The following is a 25,975-nucleotide window of genomic DNA, read 5'->3' as shown; positions in this document are numbered from 1 at the left end:
TTCTGAATTGTTGTGTTTTTTCTGGTGGTTGGTCTGAGACTTCAGTTTTACATTCTGTGTTGGTGATACTATCATCTGCAAATAGTTTAAGGGGATGTTATCTGCAAACAATTGCAGTTATTACAATTCTTGATTCTTTTTCTTATCTGATGACTTTGGCCAGTGTGCTCACTGATACATTAAGTGATGGCAAGGATAGCCAAGTATCCTTGGTTGTTCTCTGACAGTAACGTGTATCTAAAGTTCCACCACAGACAGGATGCTTGCTTTAGTTATGGTATTGAATCCTTCATCATTTTACGGATATTTCCTTCCATTCCTAGTTTACTGAGTGTTACCTTCTTTCATCATAAATAAAATTTGTATTTTATGAAATGCTTCTTCTACATCCATTTAGAAGATTATGATATCAGCCCACTGGTGTGTAACATACACATTTACATTTACTAACGTTAAATCACATTTGTTTCTCTGCAATAAATAAACCCTAGTTACTTTGGGGGTGGGGAGCAGGTAGTAGCTGACACAAAATGTTTCACTAGTTTCAGGTATACAACATGGTGATTCACCTTTTCTGTATGTTACGTATGCTCACCACAAGTGTAGCTACCATTCATCTGTTGCTATACCATGCTATGACAATATCATTAATAAATTCCCAATGCTATACCTTTTATTCCCATGACTTACTTGTTTCATAACTAGAAGCCTATGTCTTTCACCCCCTTTCACCCATTTTACCCATCCCTCCACCCATTCCCCCCGACACCCACTAGTTTGTTCTCTGTATGTATAGGTCTGATTCTGCTCTTTTCAATCTAGCTTATTATGATGTGTTATATTCTTACTATGCTTGTTCAGTTGGTTAGCAAATATCTTTTTTGATAATGTATGTCTCTGTTCATAAATAAAACAGGCTTATAATTCCTTTTTTTATTTTATAGCCTTATTTTACTTTAAACTTCAAGTTACTCTAGCTTTATAAAATATTTTAGGAAATGTTCCTTCTTTCCCTACTCTCTGCAACTACTTTTATAAGATAGGGGTTGTTTGTTCCTTCAACCTTGGCACAACTCTTATAAAATTTTCGGGGCCAGGGGCTATTTGTGGGTCCATTTTGTGGTAATTTGTCATCTAATAAGTAGGAAAGCATTTTTCTTTTACATTGAATTTTTAATCAATATTTATTTATTTATGTGTTTATTTTAGAGAGAGAGAGTGCGTGCATGAGCTGGGGGGAGGGGCAGTGGGAGACTCAGACTCCCCACACTGAGCAGGGAATCCCATGCTGCACTCAATCCCAGGACCCTGGGATCATGACCTGAGCCAAAGGCAGATACTTACCTGAGTGAGGCACCCAGGTGCCTGGATTTTTAATCAATATTAGTTGTATAATTTTATAAAGAGAATAAGATAGCTTTAGCTTTGGACTAATAATTGAGTATTGTTACACCTGATACACTTCCAAGTGTGTCTTATAGTAGATGAGGCAGAAATGGGATCCAGATGGAATGCTCCAGATGTCAGATTAAGTCTGTTGCCTTTGAAACTCCCTTACTTCTCTATGCTTCTTCTCATCTAGGACATACGGGCCGGCTATTAAAGTCTCTGTGCTTCACCAGTCTTTCCTTCCTGTTGCTGCATATCATCTTCCACATCACGTTGGCTAGCCTGGAAGCTCAACACCGTATTGGACCTGGTTACAACTGTGAGTGTTACGGTGATTTTTTCCCTTCATATTATGGATGAATAAAGCTATGTGTCATAATGCTCATAACAGTCTATACAGCAATTACATGGTAGAATTCATGATCATTTCTGGTCATTCGGCGATCCTGTACTGTAAACGCATAGAAAGCAACTGTCATGGAAAATTGGGTAATACAAGCAACTTAATGAATGAATTTTCAACAAAAATTAGATATGAGGCCCCTATTTGTAGGCAAGATATTATTACTGGGCTTAGTCTAAAGAAAAAAAAAAACAAGATTTATATTAGTCCCTGGAGCATACAGTACAGCTACTGAGGCAAGATATGTACAATTTCTAACATGATTAATATGCGTACAAAAATTGGATAACATTATATGACTGTGACCTCAGTCCTATTCTATAGCAAAATGGAAGTTTTCATGTGCCTTTATGGGAAAAAAAATACAATGACACGTAGTTTCTTTTTTATTTATTTATTTAAGATTTTATTTATTTATTTGACAGAGAGAAAGCGAGATCACAAGTAGGCAGAGAGGCAGGCAGAGAGAGGGGGGAAGTAGGCTCCCTGCTGAGCAGAGGGCCCGGTGCGGGGCTCAATCCCAGGACCCTAGGATTATGACCTGACCTGAAGACAGAGCCTTAACCCACTGAGCTGCCCAGGTGCCCCAATGTAGTTTCTTTTATTTATTTATTTATTTATTTAAGATTTTATTTATTCATTTGACAGACAGAGAGCACAAGTAGGCAGAGAGACAGGCAGAGAGAGAGAGGGGGAAGAAGGCTCCCTGCTGAGCAGAGAACCCAACGCGGGACTCGATCCTAGGATCCTGGGATCACGACCTGAGCCGAAGGCAATGGCTTAACACACTGAGCCACCCAGGCGCCCCTGTAGTTTCTTTTTTAATTGAGAGTTTTTTACTGCTACTCATACAGAAATAGTATGTCTCATATGCATCATACTTTGAAGTTATGATCTGAAAATGTCAACATCTATATTCTTTAGGCAGCATCATGTTTCCAAAATTAACCTGTTACTGGATAAATTCGCCTTCAGTTTTTCTAGGATGTGTGATTGTCATTTGAAAAAAGAAGAAGCATGTCAAGTGGATGGAATACAACCCTCATGTTTTAAGTTAAATCTAAAGAAACCCTGACATATTTGAAATGGATTGTAATAAGTTTTAAATTGTCAGCTTTTCTTTGAATAAACCCATTTGTGAGGTTTAAATTTCCTGATCTTTCATAAAGGCAAGCACAAATAATAGGAAGTAAACGCACACTTCCCTGCAAAATAAAAATGATTAAAATTCTTCATGAATCAAAGACTATTAACATAAATCTCTCTAGTGAGAGATCCTTTAGTAAAATCCATATTTATAAATTATTCAGTATCCTTCAGCATATAACTTTTAGAAAGCTACCTTTTACAGACCTAAAGTTAGTATTCATTTTGGCCATTTTACTGAGTTCAGAATCCATTGGATAATAATGTGTATCAAAATGGTTTTGCTGTAAAATCCACGATTTAAGATATGGTTCTTGTTTTTAAGTTGGCGTATAATTCATATACAATAAAATTCACCGATGTAAGGAATACACCAATGTAAGGAATAAAAGGCTTTTAGAGTGTGGAACCATTGCCACTCTCTGATTCTAGAACACTTCCATTGGTCTCCTGCCCACAGAAGAGTAATTCTCCATTCCCTTTCCACCCAACCCTAGGCAAATACTAGCTTACTTTCTGCCTCTGTTAGATTTACCTGCTCTGGACATTTCATCTAAACAGAATTATACAATATGTAACCTTCTCTATCTGGCTTCCTTCACTGAGCATGATGTTCTCAAGTTTCATCCATGTTGTAGCGTGCTTCAGTACTCCCTTCCTTTTCATGGCTGTGTAATATTCCATCATTAACATGTGGCTTTGGTGTTTGGTGAAAGTCACTTCATTATTCAAAACTTGATAAAAGAAAATGTTTATGTAATAAGTACTTTAGTTATGTCTTAATGATTAAAAAAACATTTATTACATTTGACTGGGTTCAGATCCTTTTAGACTTAGTAGAAATATTATAGCAGTATTTCCTTGTGCTTCTCAATCTCAAATCCTTTGGATACTTCTTAAGAAGACATTCCTAGGATCATAAGGAAAGATTTTTTAACCAAAAATGTTGTCTGAATAAAAGGCTATTTCATGGATAATGATTTATCTATCACTGGAAGTATTTAATCACAAGATAGAGTACAACTCATTGAGTTTTTTAAAATTTGAGTTTATAAATATATATCTTGTCTGTGTCTACAAATGAATTTAGATGCTGAGTGATATTGTGGAAACAACTATACTGGAGGGTGTCTAGATTAAGTGCAGTTTGTCATTTCTTCTCACCCAGAGTCTAAGTGTTTCTAATTTTTATTCAAAATGATGAATTTTGGGGTGCCTGGTGGATGAGTTGGAAGAGCATGTGATCTTGGGCTTGGGAGTTCAAGCCCTGAGTAGGGTGTAGAGATCACTTTAATAAATAAAACTTTAAAAAGGATGATTTTCCACAGTTCTATAAAAGTCAAAATAAAAATGTAATTGAAATGTTAAAACATTCCCCTTTCCACATTTATAGATATACTTAATCTATGTATGGCCTCCCCTATAAGATGCAAACAGGAAGATATACAGACTTACACACATACACACACACACACACACACACATACACACACACACACACACAAGTTTGTTTTCATTTGTCTCCTTCTTCCCAGGCAAGGATCCAGATTACCTGGACCCTTTGGATGGGTCCTATGCTAATGCCATGCAGAAGTTTGCACTTTTCAGTGGCGAAGATGTGGAGGCCATCTTGAGCGTAGACAGAGCTGGCCTCTTGACATAAGCATTCCTTACAACTCAATCTTGGGGAGTTAGCTCTGCCTTTCCTAACTTCATATCCTAAGTATTTGGGTTCCCAGATGCCCAGATATTTCCATGTCTCTCTCCGAGATATCTTTATTCATGCACAATTACGGTCTACTGTCAGTGAAGAATGATCTCACATACTGTCCTCCCTTCCTTTTTTTGATGTCCTTGTATAAAAACTCTTTTCTGTTCCATAGAGGGCCAATATAATGGAAATCATAATAGTAAACTTTATTTCTACCAAGTTAAGCTCTAGAGAGAGATTTACTCCTACCAAAGTTACTATTCTAATTTGCAGTTACAATATTGTTGATGAGGTCACCAACAGAGAAGGGATGTGCTAAAGACCGAGTTTGAAAAAGGAATATGAACTCTTTACTTTCTGTCACAGGCACCTTGAAAGTGAGTTTATAGAAATCGTAAATTTCTTCTGAAAAACGAGTGATGCGTGTAACAGCATTGGCTCATCGGGTGTTACCGATTTTTTTGGTCCAGTTTCATGTGTAGTGTTTAAAAGTAATACATTCTTGAAAAGGGATAAAAGGGAAGGGCAAACAAACTTCAGAGCTTTGCAAAACTAGGTTAGTCCAAGATTGACACAGAACAGGTTTTCAGCCTCAAGCATTTTTTTAATGATCAAGTTATATAAACTCCAGAAAATACTGTGAGAGTGGGTAATGGAAACACTGACTTTTAATTTACAGTTGACTTCATTTCACTAATGTTATTGTTCCTTGAGCATTTGGAGTTTCGATTACACCATCGGAGTTGTAAACACAAACTCAGCTAGTTTGATATCCTGCATTTGAAGGGTAGCCTTTTTTGGCATCTGTGGACACAAAGCAGCAAAATTTCAAACAAAAAGACAAAGAAAGTGTCTTTGCCAGCAGGGCTGTGCAGTTTAAAATGCTTTCTCTCTGTTTAAGACATTGGTAAATTAAAACATAATCACCCACACAGGTCAGATTTCCCAGTCATTGAAGTCACGTTCAAATTCAAGACCACCGAGTGCTCCTTTATGTGTGTTTAATTTTGTTTTCCTACCTACTCCTCTCCCCATTTAAAACTCAAATACCTTCACCCTCATTATAGCAAAAGCTCCCAAGATCCCTCAGGAATCTAAGACGCATGTCTGGGGGACAACAGTAGCATTTACAAATATTGAGTCATTGAAAGTTCTTGTTCCCCTAGAGCCCTGTGAATATTAACTGGCAGTGGTAAAGAGTTTTTCAAACCAACCTATTTCGTTCCTGACTAGCTGGCAGGTTTGTTAAAGGTGCCATTGTGCAGACCTGAAACTTTACTCCCCCAGGCCCCCTCTTTCTCTCTCTTCATTTCCAAAACGGTACTTATAGGTAAGTGAGGAAATCTGTGGGGCAGGGGGTAGGTACCTCTGTAAATTTTCCTCAAACATGTGTTGTGCCGCTTACTAAAATATTTTCATTCCCTCAAAACTATACTATTTAAATAAATGTAAACCCGGTTTCAATTATGTCACTACAGATGCCACAGAAGTGGTTTGTTGGACTCACTGGTGGTTGTGCGGCAGTGTTCGTGAAATTTCAAGGCCGCTCTGGATTCCTGTGCTGTGTTAAAGCAGATTACTGATTGCAAGAAACTTTTGAGTTCAAAACTATGAAGGAAAAATTTGTGGTACATGTGTTGGAGGGGATGTGGAGAAAGGGGAACCCTCTTACACTGTTGGTGGGAATGCAAGTTGGTGCAGCCTCTTTGGAGAACAGTGTGGAGATTCCTCAAGAAATTAAAAATAGAACTTCCCTATGACCCTGCAATTGCACTACTGGGTATTTACCCCAAAGATACAGATGTAGTGAAAAGAAGGGCCATCTGTAGCCCAATGTTTATAGCAGCAATGGCCACGGTTGCCAAACTGTGGAAAGAACCAAGATGCCCTTCAACGGACGAATGGATAAGGAAGATGTGGTCCATATACACTAGGGAGTATTATGCCTCCGTCAGAAAGGATGAATACCCAACTTTTGTAGCAACATGGACGGGACTGGAAGAGATTATGCTGAGTGAAATAAGTCAATCAGAGAGAGTCAATTATCATATGGTTTCACTGATTTGTGGAGCATAACAAATAGCATGGAGGACATGGGGAGTTAGGAGAAGGCAGTTGGGGGAAATAGGAAGGGGAGGTGAAAAATGAGAGACTATGGACTCTGAAAAACAATCTGAAGGGTTTGAAGAGGTGGGGGAGGTGGGAGGTTGAGGGAACCAGGTTTTGGGTGTTAGAGAGGGCACGGACTGCATGGAGCACTGGGTGTGGTACAAAAACAATGAATACTGTTATGCTGAAAAAAAAAATTGTGGTGATAATGGATGCTCTTTGTAGAGCGCCTACTAGCGGTCAGACCCCACGGAGCATTAGGTTCCTTTTCTAATTAAGGATTCATTTTTTTTCCTTGTTACAGATGAGCTCAAATGTTCTTAGGGAGGGCTTAGGGAGGGCTTAGGGAGGACTCTCCCAACCCATGACCTGGTTCCATTCTGTGAGTCAGGGTGGGTCAGGCTGTGCTGATGGATGGCTTCCCTGAGGAAGCCTGTGGCCTTCCCTGAGGAGGTGAGTGGGAGCTGCCATTCATTGTAGGCTCTGAGCACTGGGCTGGTGGCCTTTTCCAGGCTGGATTAAGCTGGACACAGGGGATAATTTTATTCCTACAAAGAGGCAGTCTGCTGGTAAAGCCTTGCCCCTATAGGGTTATGCCTTTTGTGAGCTGTCTTCCCCCAAGGAGGTGCCTTTCTTTTATATAAATGCATTGCCTGTCCAAGGGTGCTGAGGTAGGGATGAGGCCGATGACGATGAGGCTGGGTGAGGGTAGCACTGATCGTGAAGATGAGGAAATGGCCTCCAGGAGAGCAAGTGAGTCACCCAGGCTGCCACACGTCTGAACTGGGATCTGAGCACTGAGCTGCCTGACTTTCCACCATCTTTCCTTCTATTTGGGAACTCGTTATTTGTTGTCTACTTATGATTCCTTCCGCCACTGCACTTCCTAGGCCTTTGGATCTGTCTAGTTTCATAGGGCTTAAATAAGTTGCTGCTATTTCCTTACAATATCTCCTTTGCTTCATTCATGTGTATCATTCATGGTTAGAGTCATTTTTCCCTGAGGGCAGACCCCCCAGATCAGCTGCTTTCTCCCCCTCTAGAGGGAGGAGCATCTAGAGTTCTGATTTTCCTCATTAGGAGCACAGTAAACTGGGCCTAGAAGCCCATTGACCAAGGGGTTATGATAGACCTTCATAGTACTTTATCCTGATGCTCTTCTGTGCTTAGAACATAGGAGGATCTCCATGCTGAGACCCAATGTAGAAAACAGTAGAGTGTGATAAGAACACCAAGAGACACATGCAGGCCTGGCAGTTTGGCATCTCATCTTTTCTATTTTTTTAATTAACATATAATATATTGTTTCAGGGATACAGGTCTGTGATTCATCAGTTTTATACAATTCACAGCACTCACCACAGCACATACTGTCCCCAATGTCCATCACCCAGCCTCCCCATCCCTTCTATTCCCCCTCCCCTCCAGCAACCCTCAGTCTGTGTCCTGAGATTAAGAGTCTCTTATGGTTTGTCTCCCTCTCTGGTTTCATCTGGTTTCATTCCCCTCCCCCTTCTACTATGATCCTCTGTCTCGTTTCTTAAATTCCTCAGATCAGAGAGATCATATGATAATTGTCTTTCTCTGATTGACTTATTTCACTCAGCATAATACCCTCTAGTTCTATCCATGTCCTTGCAAATGGCAAGAGTTCATTTTTTTTTGCAAGAGTTCATTTTTGATGGCTGCATAATATTCCATTGTATATACATACCACATCTTCTTTATCCATTCATCTGTTGATGGACATCTAGGCTCTTTCCATAGTTTGGCTGTTGTGGACATTGCTGCTATAAGCATTGGGGTGCAGGTGCCCCTTTAGATCACTACATTTGTATCTTTAAGGTAAATACCCAGTAGTATGATTGCTGGGTCATAGGGTAGCTCTATTGTCACTTTTTGAGGAACCTCCATGCTGTTTTCCAGGGTGGCTGCACCAGCTTGCATTCCCACCAACAGTGTAGGAGGGTTCCCCTTTCTCTGCATCCTCACCAACACCTGTTGTTTCCTGACTGGTTAATGTTAGCCATTCTGACTGGTGTGAGGTGGTATCTCACTGTGGTTTTGATTTGTATTTCCCTGATGGGCATCTCATCTTGATGATTGTGAGATAGATGCTTAGAGCGAGCCTCTCTTGCAGACACTCTGCTTTTTAGTGCTAGTGCTGACTCGTCTCATGGCACGTGTAGCCAGAAGACTCCATCATTAATCATACTCATCATTAATGGTGTTAATTAGAGATAGACCCCTAGATTTGCAAAGTCCCCTGATGAGTCCATCCTCATACAAATGATCCCTATGGATAGTCTTGATTTTTCACATTTCACACAGTACAGGAAAGAGTTAATATTTATGGAGTGGGAGACAAAATATATAAAAGGAAACTAGCCCTGTGCTTTTTTTAAGAGTAATTTTTGAAGTCACTTCCTGCTTCCTGCTTTCTCACGGAAGCTAGCCTGGAGGCCCCAAGAGGTGGCATCTGGAAGAGCCTTGATTCTCCTTCTTCTTTTCTTCTCTCCCCTGACAACTCCCTGCAAGGACATACTGCTCCTCAACACAACAATCAGAAAAATATCCAGACCGAGTTTTAATTCCCTGGTCATTTGTGCAAGGATGAGGGTATTGGTCTAATTTTCTCTAAACTAAAATAGTCTAAAAGCCCCTGGATCAGCCATATACCTTCCAATCACAGTTATTACACGTGCAATTAGCCTTGGGTGTTATTTCCTTCTGCTCCTGGTAATTGAGGCAGATTGCTTGTTCCGTCCCCTGACACTTAGGCACGTGCCAGCCCGCGATGGAGCCTGGCGCTCAGCACTGTGGGCAAGGAAGGCAACTCCAGTCTAAGACTAACTTATGATCTGTAGTCTCTGGATAGGAAGCGTTGCTGAAAGAGAACTCTGGCAACCGAGATTGGATGGAGTCTGCTTTCTTGGAAGAACGAACACGTTCAGGGTCTACTGCCAAAAGCCAGAATTCTACAGACAAGAGGGAAGATTCAGAGGGTAGCACCCATGCAGAAGAGAAACTGCATGGGGATAAAAATCTCTTAGGCCAGCCCCTTGTTGATATCCTGATTCTTGGCGCGACAGTCATGCAGGGATGTTCAGTTCACATAGTGTTTTTCAAATAGAATGTGTCATTTTATTGCGAGAAAGACTTTTCATGAGGGTTTCTTATATTATTCAGTATATGAATAAATGCAGGATCTTACATGACCATGGGCAAGTTACTCATGTTTGTGGCTCTGGGTCCTTGACTGTGAATATGACAGTCTGCCATCTCAAAGCGTTGTTGTGGCATTAGAGTTAATACAGTGCCTGACTCGCACTGAGTGCACATTAACGATCACCTAGTATTACTGTTATCATTCTTACTAGAGGAGTCATGATTCTTGCCCAGGGTCATGCACAACTACAAGGTAACAGGAACTGCTCAGAACTGAATCTTGTCTCTAAAGTATCCACAATCACATGGATGAAACTTTGAAGTTATGACATGTATGAAACTTACTTGGTGTCAGATAATTACAAAGATATTACAGTCTTTGTCTTAATTCCCTACTAATTCTTTATATGCACTCTCCACTGTGTGGTTGAAATCCTGGGTAATAGGGCAAAATTGTGCTGGTTGGAAGGCTTGTCAATGACGTGTATCTTCAGTGACCTGCCAGTCTTTGTCAATACTTTTTTTTTTTTTTTTTGCTTCTTCAAGAGCCTCTTCCCCACTGAAAATTCCCACCCCACCTGCCCTGTGGCTGCAGTGCTGGGTCTGGACTTGTGAGTACATTACAGTCCTCTCCCTACACCCTCCCTGCCCCAAAGCTTGTCACCTACCCCATGCCCTCCAGCACAGAGGAATATTACTAATACATTATTCATTATTTATTACCCTTTCTATGTTATGGAATTTTATTTTATTATTTATTTATTTAACGGTTTTTATTTACTTATTTATCAGAGAGAGAGAGCACAAGCAGGGGGAATGACAGGTAGAGCAGGCAGAGGGAGAAGCAGGCTCCCCGCTGATCAAGGAGTCCGATGAGGTACTCAATCCGGGGATCCTGGGATCATGTCCTTAGCCAAAGGCAGACGCTTAACCGACTGAGCCACCCAGTCACCCCTATGTTACGGAATTTTAGATGAGACGAAGGATAAAAATGTTAGGAAGAGAGGTGTTAACTTTTTTTTTTTTTGTAAAGTACACCAACACTTCACTCATATTATTTCACTTAACTCCTCCTGTGTCTGTAAAAACTCACTATCGTGTTACTAATCGGGCCATGAGGACCAGAGGTGGGGAGTGTCTTGCATGAATGAGGTCCCTCAGTGGCAGAGCCAGAATTCAAATTGAGGGCTTCTGGACTCCATAGCCTGTGTTCTCTGCGGTGTGTCACGTGGCCTTCCTCGTAAGTGCACAGGGAAAACTTTGTAGAGAAATTGGATTAATTAGATTCTGAGAAATAGATGAGATTAGGAGCCACAGATTTAGGAGCATGTGCTGGGAGAGAGGATAATTAATCTGTCATACTCACTCTAAGTAAAGCACTAATGGTTGGTAGTATGTTTTACTTGGTAAATATTGGCCTTTAAGAATATCTCCTCCCAGGGCACCTGGGTGGCTCAGTGGGTTAAGCCTCTGCCTTTGGCTCCAGTCATGATCTTGGGGTCCTGGGATCGAGCCCCGCATCGGGCTCTCTGCTCAGCGGTGAGTCTGCTTCCTCCTCTCTCTCTGCCTGCCTCTCTGCCTGCCTCTCTGCCTACTTGTGATCTCTCTCTCTTTCTGTCAAATAAATAAATAAAATCTTTAAAAAAAAAAAAAGAAAAAAAAAAGAATATCTCCTCCCACGAAGCCATGTGAACTCTACAGGGCTACGTATTTGGGTGTATGGGTGCATGGGTGCCCCTTTGCTTATTTCCTACTCTCGCCTGGTCCTCTGCCCTCACCTGCCTCACTTCAGGCGGGTCCTTGCTAACAATGGCCGCCCTCTGGTCTGTAAGTGGCTTTAACCTTCCTTCTTCAAGCCTGAGAAAACTGGAGGTGTTCTTTTCTGAAGATGTAAATCAGTCAATAAATCAACAAGAACGTACGGGATGCCTTTCAGTGTGTGGAAATCTCATTCCCTGAAACGTGAACCCCTGAGATCCTGGATCCTGAGGCTCTTTCCAAAATGATACATCGAAGAGTCTAAGATGTTCTCTACACAACCGTCTTTCAAATATTTGAAGGCAGCTGTGATGTCACATCTAAGTATTTCTTTCAGATCCATCTAGAGTCCCTCCCCTCTGCTATCAGCTCAGCGTGTTAGTCTTGTGTGAACGTTTGGATAAGAACGCATCCATGTCTTATCAGGTGGGATTGCTGCAGCTCCATTGTGCCCAACACCATGGGGCTGTGACTTTCCTTGTTCTGGAAACTTGTCCTTTTTCCACATCAGCTAACATTATGGATCTATCATGTATCATATATTTGCCATGCACATCTTTTCTTACCTAAAATATCTAATCTATTTCTTGGGCAATCCAACTTTTAATTCCTTTAAGGCAGGTGTGCCCCCATCCTTGATCTGGGATTTTGAGTCTGCTTGAGTAGAACTCTTTCCTTACCATGTGTCATCCCCGTCTCACCCCTAAATGAGGCAAAATATGTGGAGCTCTTGGCACAGATCAAACATACAGATCAAACATACCAGGAAGCCTTATTTTCCTTCACTCTTGCTTCTGCCTCACTACATCTCACACCCAGGGGCTGCTGCTGCTGCTTCTTCACTTTTTAAAAAAATAACATCTTTTTGGTTCTAAGTTTTGCTCTAAATCGGTATTGGTGATAGCTTCAGTGTTTAATTGCTCCTTACAGGTCAGGCAGAGTTTCTGTGTCCTATCTCGATTCTGCATAGTTCTGCAAGGTGCTTGCTGTTTTACTCATTGGCAGATAAAGAAACTGAGCAGTAACAGAAGAGGTGGTTCCGATTAGATGAAAAAAGTGAGAAACGTGACCATATCCTGCAGGGTCTCAAGGATGGTGCTGGCTCCCTGGGGCCTGTGTGTGTGCAGGTCGGCGGGTTTGTCTAGACAGCGGAGGAAGAGCTATGGCCAAGCAGAAGGACGACCGTACCAGCTCTACTTCTCCCTTTCCCATGGGTGTTGTTTCTGCCTCCCACTGCTCAATCCTGCAAGCTTCCAATTCCCCATCCATACCTTTGCTCTTGTTAGTCCTCTGGGAGAGAGTTCTTACCCACACCACCCGTCCCATTCCTTCACTGGACCCACGCTTCAGTGCTGAGCGTCTGCTCCAGGGGGCCTGGGCCCACTGGGTCAGGGGTCCCTGTGCTCCCCCAATGCTCTAAGCATCGATCATTGATCTCGTACTGAGTTATAATCGTTGATTTTATATATTCTCTCATTAGAATACAATCAGATGGGGGGTAGGGACTATCTCATTTTGTTTATTTTTGTAGCCCAAGTACCTAGAGCTTGGCCCCCTATGTCGTATACTGTCCAGTAAGTGTTTCAAGAGCAAATCAATGAATTAATAGCAACAAAAAAGTAAATGAGAGTGTGATGAAGATGAAAGGGGGTGACTCTTGTTTTGTAACCAGTTTTCAGTGGAATGCTCCCCATTGGGTGGCTAAGCCATCAAGAGCAGCTGTCAGGTACAATGTCCCTTTTCTGCCAGGAACTTGCACCCCTCTCTCTCTGTCCCCCACAGGCATCCTGAAGATCTGACTCTCATAGTTGTTGCCATCCCCCTCTTTCCAGTTCAGAAGGAAATATGAGAATGATCCATTCGTTTGAGGGCCTTTGTTTCTTTTAAAAAATTATATACCAAAAAAGTAACTTGATATTGATTTTCTTGGCCAAAGGAAATTTGGATTTCCACTTGGATTTGGGGAAATCGGAGATGAACGTGGAGAAGATAAGGCTGGAAGTAGCAAGGGAGGGAAGAGGAGTAGAGCTGTGAGGCATAGGGGTGGTGTGGCAGGGCAGCCTCATTAATATTTAGGGAGGGAAAAGAAGCCTGCCGACGATGATAGGTGTGCCATTCTCCTCAAGAGCTCCTTGCTGCCACCTTGGGCCCACCGGTCCTTGCTGTAAGATAAATCACAGGGCAGGAAATTTAAAATGATATGGGATCGATTGTGTTTGCTTAAATAACAATTTCCCTAACCTCAGTTTCATGATGCAGCATTTCTAGTGTGAATTATTTACCATAAAAGCACTAAGACAGGTCTGTGTGGAGTAAACTTAACCTCAAAGTGATAGACGGACAACATAAAGCTATAATTGTATGTTTAGAAAATCACAGTATACTGGAAGGATATTTCAAGGGCAGAGTAGAAGCAGCAAAAGTGGGCCAGGTATAGTCATGACATTCCAGAAAATATTAATCATATGACACAAGTCTAGTTATTCTTCAGACTTAAAACTGACGTATATCTTAGGGCTTAGGTATGTGGATTCCTAAGTGAATACCTTTTCTTCCTATAAACAGAAGTTTGGATTGAGAAAACCCTTCTTGATTTCACATATTAAAAACGTATTTCAAGGCTGCAGAAGATCTGCAAAGAAGTTGCTAATGTAATCTCTCTCTTACATTCATTTTTAGAGACATTTAAACATTTCTTGAGATTCCCATTGCAGATTATGGTCATATTATAGAATATTAATACTGAAGATACTACCATAACAATGTTATGATACAATTACAGACAAAGGTTTGCCTATTGCTTTATCATTTATTTTCTGAAAAAGTCTTTGCTTTGCAAACATGCATTGCACTGACAATTATGGTTCCAAATGCTTTTCTTTCATTACTTCACATGGTTATTTAGTAACAATCTTTGGTTTTTAAGTGAGCAATCATTCTCAAAGGGCCAAAAACTATTGTAAAGTAGCAATCCTGTGGGGTAAGATTTGATGGCTGATTTCTAAAAACTCTCACATGGTCATTGCATTTTCCCCACTGCCAATGGGTAAGAAAAACCAAGGCAATCATGACATATAAACCACATTACTCTAATCAGGAAAGAGCAGGCACAGATTTCCTTCTTTTTGTTTTTGCAGAATTAAGAATTTCCTAATTGAGAAATTTGGAAGCATGTCACATTTAGATTATAATAATGATAATTATGACATATTGCACTGTCAATTTTGAAAATATTCCCCATAAAGTAGATACCACAACAACCACAAAGAAAATTAGTTTTAAGGAATTCAGGTTAGTCATAATGCCATGATCCTGTCACATGTAAATTTATTCAATTACTGTTTATTAAATCCCTGCTGTGTGCATTCCTTCTGTTAGGTGTTTATCATGCAGCAGCCAGTAAACACCACAAGCCCTGCCCTCGCAGACTTTATAGTCTGCCAGTGGGAGGTAGAAGCAGACAATAAATGAACCAGAGTAATAGAGCGTGGTAAGCACTATTGTTGAGGTCATACGAGGAAGGACAGAAATATACATAGTACGTACCTACTTTGGCCTGGCGTAGGAGAGTCCTGAAGGAAGTTCTATTGAAGCAGAAACCCAAAGGTTGAGGACATTCCCTTCAAATCTGTGTCCCTGTGACTGACACCGAACCTGGAAATCAGATCTTTTTTGCCATGGGTTATTTTTCCACATTTCTATATGGTCTTTATAAATATTTCATTTCTGGCATAATTTTTCTTCATGTTGATACAGAAGAGTGTCCTAACGTTTTCCTTGGGTGGTTTTGATTTTTGCCGTTCAGTATTTTTGGTGAGCAATTATATATGCAAATATGTTGCTTATCTCCTCAGAATAAATTTCTAAGAGTGGATTTATTAGGTCAAATAACTTAAATTCCTATATTGGAGCGTATTGTTTGTACCTTTAAGAAGCCACCTGTATATATTTATATATATCATTATAAATAAACAATAAATAGATATAAGGATAGATGGATAGATAGATAAATAGATAAATAAATTGATAGATGGTAGAAAGGTAGGTAGCTAGATTTTTTAGAATGTATCATAGATTTTGAAGTCTTAGGACACCTTGAGGCCTCAGAGAAACCCTTGCTCACAGTCTATTATTTTATTTATTTATTTATTTATTTATTTATTTAAATTTTTAAATTTATTTTATTTAACAGAGAGAGAGAGATCACAAGTAGGTAGAAAGGCTGGCAGAGAGAGAGAAAGGGAAGCAGGCTCCTCTCTGAGCAGAGAGCCCGACATGGGGCTCGATCCCAGGACCCTGAGATCATGACCTGAGTCGAAGGCAGAGACTTTAACCCACTGAGCCACCCAGGCGCCCCACCTTGCTCACAGTCTAATGCTGACATACAAGTGGCAAATGAATACATAAAAAACGCTCAACATTAGTCATTAGGATTGTCGAAATCATTCCCACAATGAGATACCACCTCCCAGTAGGATGGCTATATTAAAAAAAGACAAGACGGTAACAAGCATTGGTGAGGATGTGGAGAAGTTGAAACTCTCAGACACTGCTGGATGGAATGTACAATGGTGCGGTCACTTTGGAACAGAGTTTTGTGGTTCTCTAAAATATAAAGCACCTTATATACAAAACACCTAAAATATAAACCACCTTATGATCGGCAATTCCGTTCCTAGGTATATGCTCAAAAGAATTGAAAGCAGGTGTTCAGATAAACTTATGCATGAATGTTCATAGCAACAGTATTCATCATAGTTGATGACAGAACAAAACCCAAATAGCCATCCTAAAGGGGGAATGGATAAACCAAACGTGGGGAGGGGGCAACGGGGAATGACTCTTTAATGAGTGTGGAGTATTCTTTTGGGGTGATTAAAATGTTTAAAAGTAGAGAGAAGTGATGTTTGCATAACATTATGCATGTACTAAAGGCCACTGAATTGTTTGTTTTCAAATGATTAATTATATGTATATGAACTTCATCTTCACAAAGAAAAAAAGAATAAAAGAGTGTACCATATTCATGGAAATCTTGTCAGCATTTGAAGAAAGCATTTTTGCCACCCTACTAGATGTCAAGTAACCCAATGCTTTTTTGTAGAAATAACTTGATAAAAACAATCATTTTCCCATAGGTTTATTATTTATATTTATTTTTGTGGAAGACCTACTCATATTATTCTCTGTAAATATATTTTACAAGCTTGATTTTTAAAGTTGATTTTTAAATTTCTTTTAAAGTTGATTTTTTAAAGTTTGATTTTTAAAGTTGATTTTCATTACTTTGAGTTTTTTTCATGTTTAGAATTGTAATCCATTATTCCTATTGTTTTCTTATTGCTCCAATGACTGTAAATTTACAGAGCTGATATTTATCGCACTCCACTGTTTTCGTTTTTTTACATGTTAAAATACATGCAACTCTTTAATTCACCTGAGGTTTATTTTGCATAGAAACCTTAGAGAATGTTTTTTTTTTTTCCAAAATAGTTATTAAGTTTCCCATCACTATTGATTAAATAGTCCTTTTGTTGATGCCATTGGGGTAGTTTTACTCATGCACAAGGCACTCTTCTCTGAGGCTTGGCAGAAAGGTGGCTTTTTCAGTACCTGGTAGAGTCTGTTTCTTTAATACGTCTGCTTCTCTTGCTCCTTCTCTTTCTTCTGCTTTCTGCTCCCCTTGTCATGCTTCTTTTTATTGTGAAACTTGAAATTCTATTTGGGGAAGATTTTGAATAAGCCTGAAAAACCAAAATGCAAGTAGAAAATGCAGATTCCCCAGATGCTGATGGTAATACCCTGAATTAGCAACTATTGATATACCCAATCACCTTCATCTCAGAGTAAGGCATCAACTCTTGTGTGGCTCATTACAAAACCATAAAATTGAGAAATAGCTTCTGGTAAAGGTCATATTGTGCCACGCATTTTCAGACTCTGCTCACCTTTCGTTTATAGGTGTTTTTATCTGTCATTCTTCCATGGATTACGTCAGTAGGAGTAAGTACATCTATTTGGGAGAAACAGAAGATAAAAGTAGAAAAGAAATAGTACTTTTTCCTTATGTTATCTAGTATAACCAGTTAATGTGGAAAACCATCTCTGACTTTTTCCAGATGTTATGCATCTGGTCAAGGTCTCAACTTTAAATTTGATATGTCTTTGGTACAATTCTATTAGACTCCAGGCAGAGGTATAGACACATGCGTTTATAGAGTAAATGGTACCGTTCAAAGAGCTATATGAAATCTCAGTAAACTGGTTCTTTCTGAGGCTGTCCTACAGAATTTGATTGGAGAAATGTTCATGAGCGTGTTTATAGCCCCAGAGCTGAGTCTAATATTTTAGAGTCCGCAAGATGAGGGAGGTGTATGCATGTCTCGGTAGAATGGAGCTCTCATGATTGTTCCAACAAATAGCCACCAGCTTATATGGCTTCGAGGGCAAAATAACCCCTTCTCTTGCTAACATGTCCTCATTGAATGTGGTCACTAGAAAAGACCCTTCCATTTAAAGAGGTTCGATAATGGACACATCGTGGGGACGATACTGAATCTCAGAGTGAGTACTGGAAGGGTGTCAGTGGAGGGAGGAAAGGGAGAAGGAGAGGCGATGTGGCACAGTTGTATGAAGCACGGAAGGCTGGTTCTTCTGCCATCATAACTTCTGAGACTGGATGGGAGTCCGCCATGATTCCCAATTTGAGGAGGAAGGAGCGAATGAAGCCTGGGTGCAGCTCTGGTGCTCCATGCCTTCCCTTTCTCCACTCACTGAAAAAAAAAATGAGAATGCACTGTAGGAAATGCTGGTTGTCAGAAGGAGGCTGTGGGCAGTGAGTAGGTGGACAGCGAGTCCCTAGGAGAAGCTGTGCGCTGGCAGAGGGGAGATGACAGTAGACGGGCAGGAGACCAAGGGTTGTGGATCTAAACTACTGTGCACAGCTGGATGTAGGTTCCCTTCAGCGGAAGCAGGATTATGTGGGTGACTCTCTCTCTGAGTGGATGAGAAGGGCGTTTATCTTTGTGGGGGAAATGAGATAAAAGCCAGTTCTCTCTCTCTCTGTCTCTCTCACACATACACACACACGCACGTGCACATGTGCGCCCTAGCCTGGGATGCCATTCTCTTGTACTCCTTCGGAAGCTCTTCCATTGAACAGAGGATCTGGAAAGAATTCTAATTAAGTTGCACTTTGGGACGGATGAGTGTAAGTCCACAGTAGAAAGAGTTGTTGTATTGCTAATGTAGTTAATTATAGTCTTTGGTCATAGGTTCTTAGATGAGAAGGTGTGGATGTTGTGAGAATCAGGGTGTGTACAGGGTGGCTTCTCACACAGCCTGAACAGTGAGGCGGCTCACCTGAATTTCTACATGTCCTTCAGGGAAAGCCGACGCTCTTCAATGCTGATATTTGGTTGTGGACATTTTCATTAATGGATCTTGAGGGAAAGTCCTTGTTTTCTGTTTCTTTGTCATTTGTTTCAATTTATTTCCTCTCAGACATAAGAGCCATCTGGTCATATTCACTCTTACGTTAAAGGTCGGATAAGCGTGGCCTCAGATCACTCACGGAAATCTCCTCTATTGAACTCAAATAGGGGTTAGATCCCTAGCAGTGTAACTCAAGAGTACCGAACTGCCTGGGTTCATCTCGAGCTTAAGAGGATACTTGGAAGCACCGTCCTAAATGGAATTTACCCTGCTGGGAATTGTATTCTGTATGTGACAGCTCATTTTTATATGTCTGTATCTACAGGATAATGGGAATGTCATAGATTATCCCATCCAACCTTTTCACTTCAGGGATAAGCAAACAGAGACACAGTAATCACATGACTTTCCCAAGGTCACTGAGCGCTGATGGCAAAGATCACAACACGGCATCTAGTCCACGGCTCATCTACTAATGTTTTTGAGAAAACAGAGAGTACAATTTTAAAATTAGACTTAAGGCACTTTTTCTGGGCAGAGCTGTCAATGCAGGAAGAAAAAAATGCACACGCCGTTGGTTTATGAAAACCATCAAATAAAAGTAGATGCTTACTGTAAAGTTAAAAAATTCATTTTTTTGTGGCCACAGCCATATAATTATTACTACTTGATTGGTTTTTGATGTCAATAAGGGTGTTATGATATACTGTGTTTATAGATGACAGCTTTAGGGCAGGAAATACTATATTTCATGTTTTTAATTACTTTTTAGAGTTTGAGTGAAGATAAGCAATAGTATAAAGACAATAGCTTTTAGGGTAGAGAATTTCTAGTTCTGTTGTAGAGTCTGGCTTCAGTATTTCTTGTAAGGGATCTTTGAAATTGGACATGTAAGAAGCTTTGCTTTTTACTATCATGTAGCTAAGCCTTTTAAGGCTATATTTAAAACATTTTAAATGAACTCTGCAGCATTAGGTTGAATAAAACCAATGTTAATATTTAAAGTACATACTAATACTGTTATATTCCTTTGGCACTTAAAGATTTCCTAATTTCAATAAAAAGTGAAAGTGCATTTCTGTAAGATCAAGCTCGGAGCTTTATGATCTCAATTATTGCAAAAGTGGTAAAAAGCTTCATCTACTTCAATTTGATCATTTCTTAAAAAGCTTATTTATTTATTTGACAGAGAGAAACACAAATAGAGGAGAGGGAGAAGTAGGCTTCCCACTGAGGAGGGAGCCCAATGAGGGGCTCAATCCCAGGACCCTGGCATCATGACCTGAGCCAAAGGAGACGTTCAACCAACTGAGCCACGAGGGCGCCCCTCAATTTGATAATTTTTTGACTTTTAGAAATATTAAAAACTTAGTATCCATGTATAAAATAAATTCAAGTTTCTCTGAAACTAGAAATATGGCAGCTTTAATTGTTCCAGTATTTGCGACATGGAGACATTTATTTCTAAGTACCAGGATACAATAAAGACTTATTGATATTCTCTAATGATGAGATTAAAATTTTTGTCACTTATTTGACTTTCTTGAAGGTATTTTGAACTAACATGTTACTTAAAAGAAATGTAGATGCTTATTACATTAGAGCAATAATTCAAACCAGAGGCTCTTAAATAAGTCTAAAATTCTTTCTGCCCTTGGACAAGTCACTGTTCCTCAGCAGACTTTGTGATCTCATGAAATGAAAGGGGGGTGGTGGGAGCATATAAACTGATCAGAAATCTTGCAGAAGGTATTGCTATGCACAGGTATTGTCTGACGAGGTGTGATGCAGAGTTCTCATAATACATTTTAGGAATTTACTTGTTATATTTGGGTGAATGTTTTACAAGACATCTCATGTCAGCTGTGTCTACAGTAGATTATATTATGTTCTGACATATTGGTAATGAACTCGGTCATGTGACATTTCCCTCAATCCAAATAATGAAGTGATCTAGAACTTAAGACATTATTTAAAATTCTGCCTTCAGATAATCATAAGCTTAGAATCAAAAGAGAACGTGAGGTTGTTGATGAAATCCTTATGAAATCACTTGCCCTTTCCGTTAATTCAGATGCAAGCGGGCAACCATTTTACCTCAAAGACTTTGCAAACAAAATAAAACAAAATACATTTTCCACTTAAAACAGCTTTTCAAGTTACTAGTTCATATTTTAAAATTTGAATCAATAGGCTTGTGAAATGCAACAACAGTCATCTCCTTCCTAAGATTGAATAATTAACATATTCAAATATATTCCACGTCTTTGTGCTACAGTTATAGCTAGACATTATCATCAACAGTGTCTGGCATTTATTTTACTCCTGAAATTATTATTTTCCTTGACATTGAGTCATAGCAGTAAACATGCTCAATGATGTAATTTTTAAATTTATTGTGTTTCAGTGACGAAGCCAGTAAACTTTATATACAATAATATACAATTCTCATAGAGTTGGCATTTTTATTTATGTTTTAAAGTCAGAGTGGCCAAATTTATTCCCTAGAATATGAATATGTCTACATTTTTATGGCCTTAACACTTATTTTAAAGGATAAGCTGCCTGAAATACATGCAGGCACTTCTGGAAAAAGTAGGCTTTTTGTTTCCATTAGGGTGAAACCAAGGTGTTATAACACCTTGTCCTAATATTAGGACTAGCTGAGAATCCTGAAGCTGGGCCATGATAAGACTCATCATTCCTGGGAGGACAAGCCATTCAAGGCCTTCTATCTGATTTCCTGGAAATAACGGAAGATGCTTAATTTAAATAAACAGAGAGAGGATGCACCCCTTTCCCCACCCCAAGAATGTCAGAGTCATGGAAAGCACCGCCCAAGTCTAGTTATCCACTCAACAAACATTGATTAGTCAAACACAATGCATTAGACACTGTTCCAGATGTCAGGGATAAAGTCACTTCAAAAGAACAACAAAAACTGAAACCCTTGTTCTTGGGAAGAAGACACTGTGTAATGTGGAAGACATATGAGTAAGTGAGCTTCCTAATATTCTGATGGTAATGATTGCTGAGAAGACAATCCATCCAGGAAAGTAGGAATGAAATATCGAAGTCAGCTGTGTTTGAAATTTTATATAGGGAGGTCATGGAAACACACAAAGGGGAAACATGAAAAAGTACAGCACAAACTTCCTCATCCATAGAACTTCTATTTTCAGATGAGTTTGCTTCCAAAGCACACACTCTATGGAGTTGTTTAAAGAGCTAAAGTGTTAAGTAGCTGGGAAAAAAGAAAAAAACCATGAAAATACAAGCATTTCTGTTCTAGTGACCATGTGTCCACATCCTTCCCACCTCAGGATCCCAAATAACAGGTGACTGAGAGGAAACATGAGACAGAATTAAACAACTTCTGTCAGGCATCTCACGGGCCTCTGGGCCACATCAGGAGACATTTCTGTGTCCCCTCCACTCCTGCTAGAGCCCAGCCTCACTCCTCCTGCCCCCAGACCCTGGAGTTGGTGGAGATGAAGGTGAGCTTGTCTAAATGTAATTTGGACTTGATTTCTAGAAAATCTTTTCTGTATGAACATATGTATTTCAATTGCACCCTGAAATACAGCATAAAGACACATGTTCTTCCAGAGCTTTTAAGGTAAGGCACACACTCACTTCCTTTCAGCTCTACTTCACTTCCTCTTTCACTTTTCCCTTTTCTCTTCTCCTTTCTTCTCTTCCTTTCCATTCCTCTCCCTGTCCCTTCTCTCTTCTCTTCCTACTTTTCTCCATTGAATAGTCACAATGTGTGAAGGATTGTCTCAAGTGCCACAAGAATGCAGAGAAGTTAGCATCTTGTGATGTCTGCACCCCTCATGGTGTGAGGTGAAGGAAGCCTCCCCCACAGGGCATCATGAGGAGAGGACATTGAGGGCAAAAGGTAGCAGCATCCTGAGGAATCTGCTCACCTTTGTACCGGATACTTGTTATATGTTGCTTCAGATCCCCTCAGCCTCCCTGTCTCTGGAATCTTCTGCCACTTTTGTCATCCATAGCCATCATCATGGCAACCAGCTGAGTTGGGCTGCCACCAGTCACCCAGGCTCGGACGTCACCCTCCTGCCCACAAGTTCTCCTGGTGATGTTGAGGTGTGATTATGGGGAGGCCTCTGGAGTTGAGGCTCATCACACATAAGGGGGGGGGGCTTGATATCTCAGGGAAAGAACCTTCCATCAGTGCATGACAGGAGGAGGATAGATTTATCTCCCTGTCTCCCAAGGTGGATTGTCCTGAGAAGCAGTTACTATGTCTACTCTTGGTAGACAGTCCTACATACTGGAGCTATGAGTGTCCCTAGGTGGTGGCCAGTTGCTAGAATGTCCATTTCCCTACTTCACTTCCCTTCTTCACTCTTGTCCTCGAGATTACCCTCCTGAAAAAAGGCCCTCAGGGTCTGCTTTCTGGGGCACTCCGGCTGAGAGAACCATGATGTAGCTTGCTGTCCCTGGTCCTGGAGCTCCTGGTGATGACCTCTTTCCTAAATATCCATGGCTTCAGGCACTTAAAGCTAAATATTCTTCATAATAATCAAGCTTATATATCCATTTATAGATATAAAACATCTCTAGAAATTCTAAATACAGCTTTCATATTTGCTTATTTAGTTAAAACAAACAAGGTATGTATCTGCCAGCTTGCCTGTGCAGAGGATGGGTGGGAGGGTGAAGCAGAAGTTTCTGGGCTGTTTCGTATTGCCCAGATCTGATCTGACAATAACCTGTAAAGGTGGGGCCCTCCTCAACTGTTTATTAGCTCTCATGACTCACCAGCCTGTTCTAGTACGGGCCATCTTTAAAGAAAAACTCGTGTCATGAACACTTGATTGTTTTGGGAGATTTGGAAAATAGCCATCAGTTATCTTCATTCTTGAAAATAAGTGAATGGATATAGCACAGAACAACAAAGGCCCTTCTTCTTGTGATTATTATGTGTTTAGTAACTAAGTTGACCCAGGGAATTCTTTCTGGAGATGGCTGGATGCTTGCATTGCTCTCTGCCCTAAACACAGGGTACCCGCCCAACAAGGTGTTGATCAGAAAACGTGAGCAACTGGCTCAGCATTCCCGGCATCTGACATCTGACTCCTAAGCTGACACATGGGTTTCTTTCCAGAACATAAGTAACAGACCCACGGGATCCCAGTTGGCTCTGGCTCTGCACACTGTTTTGCCTCAGTCATCACTCTTCCCAAGCTCTGAATCCACCACAGGTGTGTGGATGGGGTCAGCGGGCCCACCAAATCCCCATTCTTTCTTTCTGTTGCTAATTAGAAGTTAAAACAGATCCTATCTCCAAGGAGCAGTTCAAGAACCTGATGAAGACTCATGGAAGTGACTCACTCATGGTTTTCCTGCTGATTGTTTTTGCATTCTGATTAAGCAGCATCATTTCTGTGCAGTACGTGTATAAATAATTCTCATACCTCGATAAAGATGTACTCTGTCTCTGTAGAAAATTCCATAGTCCAGGTTGCCGGATGCGAGGTCCATATACAAAAGTCAATTACATTTCTCTATATTAGTTAGCATTCAACAGTTGGAAATAGAATTTTTTAAAGTACTATTTTAATAGCACCAAAATAGCACCGATTAGATATAAATCTAGCAAAATATGTGCAAGATCTGCCTGCTGTGAAAATAAATCACATGAAATCTGAACAGATAGAGAGATATATTGTGTTCATAAATTGAAAAACTCAGTGTTGTCAAGATGGCATGTATCTCCTGAATGATCTATGGATTTAACACAAATCCAGGCAGAATTCCAGCAGAGTATTTTTGTAGAAATCAACCAGCTAATACATATATATGGAAAAACAAAGGAACTAGAATAGTCAAAATAATTTTAGAAAAAGAAAAATGAAAGTTGGAATATTTACACTATAGGATTTCAGGATTTACTTGTGTAGCATAAGGTCTAAAATTTCATGTGCTGCCTTGATATCTTGGAGCCTCACAAAGCCCCCGACCAAACTGTAAGCTTCCCTGCTCTCACTGGATATAGTTAGAAAGGCCCTACTGGTTGCCCTGACTGAGCTCCAGCAGCCTCAACCCCGGCTTCATTTCCTGCTAGTCCACAGAATCATTCAGACAAACCAATCTCATCCCCCTGGGTAACTGGGGCTACCCTATCCTCTGCATTTTACAAAGCCTGCCTGTCACAGCCCTGTTGGTTCGCTCTGTTTCTGAGTGGGTAGCATGGTCAGTTAAGTGACCAGCTTCTTGGTTTTGGCTCAGCTTGTGATCGGAGGGTGGTGAGATTAAGCTCAGGACAGAGTCTACTTCAAATTCTCTCTCCTTCTCCCTCTGCCCCTCATGCTTGTGCTCTCTCTCTGTATCTAAAATAAATAAATATATCTTAAAAAAAAAAAAGAAAAAAACCAACACCAATACTTACCTTGCACCATATGCAAAAATTAACTCAAAATGAGTTATATAGACTTAAATGTAAAAGTTAAAACCATAAAACTCTTACAAACATATAGGATAAAATTTTGTGATCTTGGGTTAGACAAAGGCAAAAATTTTTTAAATATGAACTAAAAGCATGATTTGTAAGAAAAAAATGATAAGTTGGACATCACCTCATTAAACTTCTGCTCCTCAAATTCCACTGTGACTATGATACAAAGGCAAATCACAAATTGGAAGAAATTTTTACAAATCACTTACCTGATAAAGACTTATATCCAGAATATGCAAAGAACTCCTGAAGTTTAATACCAAGGAAACATGCATCTCAATTTTTTTAAAAAATGGGTAAAAATTGGGGCACCTGGGTAGCTCAGTGGGTTAAAGCCTCTGCCTTTGGCTCAGGTCATGATCTCAGGGTCCTG

General features: G+C 40.1%; 1 protein-coding gene across 3 annotated transcripts in view; it reads left to right on the top strand.

Annotated features, from left to right (window-relative positions):
- Positions 1-25,975, top strand: part of PIEZO2 (piezo type mechanosensitive ion channel component 2) — a 458,183-nt gene that overhangs the window by 165,053 nt on the left and 267,155 nt on the right. For all 3 annotated transcript variants that reach the window (XM_032875773.1, XM_032875772.1, XM_032875771.1), the window contains one exon: positions 1,583-1,708. In XM_032875773.1, coding sequence (XP_032731664.1) covers positions 1,583-1,708 — 126 coding nt within the window. The remainder of the gene's footprint in view (positions 1-1,582; positions 1,709-25,975) is intronic.

Source organism: Lontra canadensis, unplaced genomic scaffold (assembly GCF_010015895.1).
Source record: "Lontra canadensis isolate GAN:19392208 unplaced genomic scaffold, GSC_riverotter_1.0 scaffold57, whole genome shotgun sequence".
In the NCBI taxonomy this organism is placed as follows: domain Eukaryota; kingdom Metazoa; phylum Chordata; class Mammalia; order Carnivora; family Mustelidae; genus Lontra; species Lontra canadensis.
This window is presented reverse-complemented; position numbering and strand designations above follow the sequence as displayed.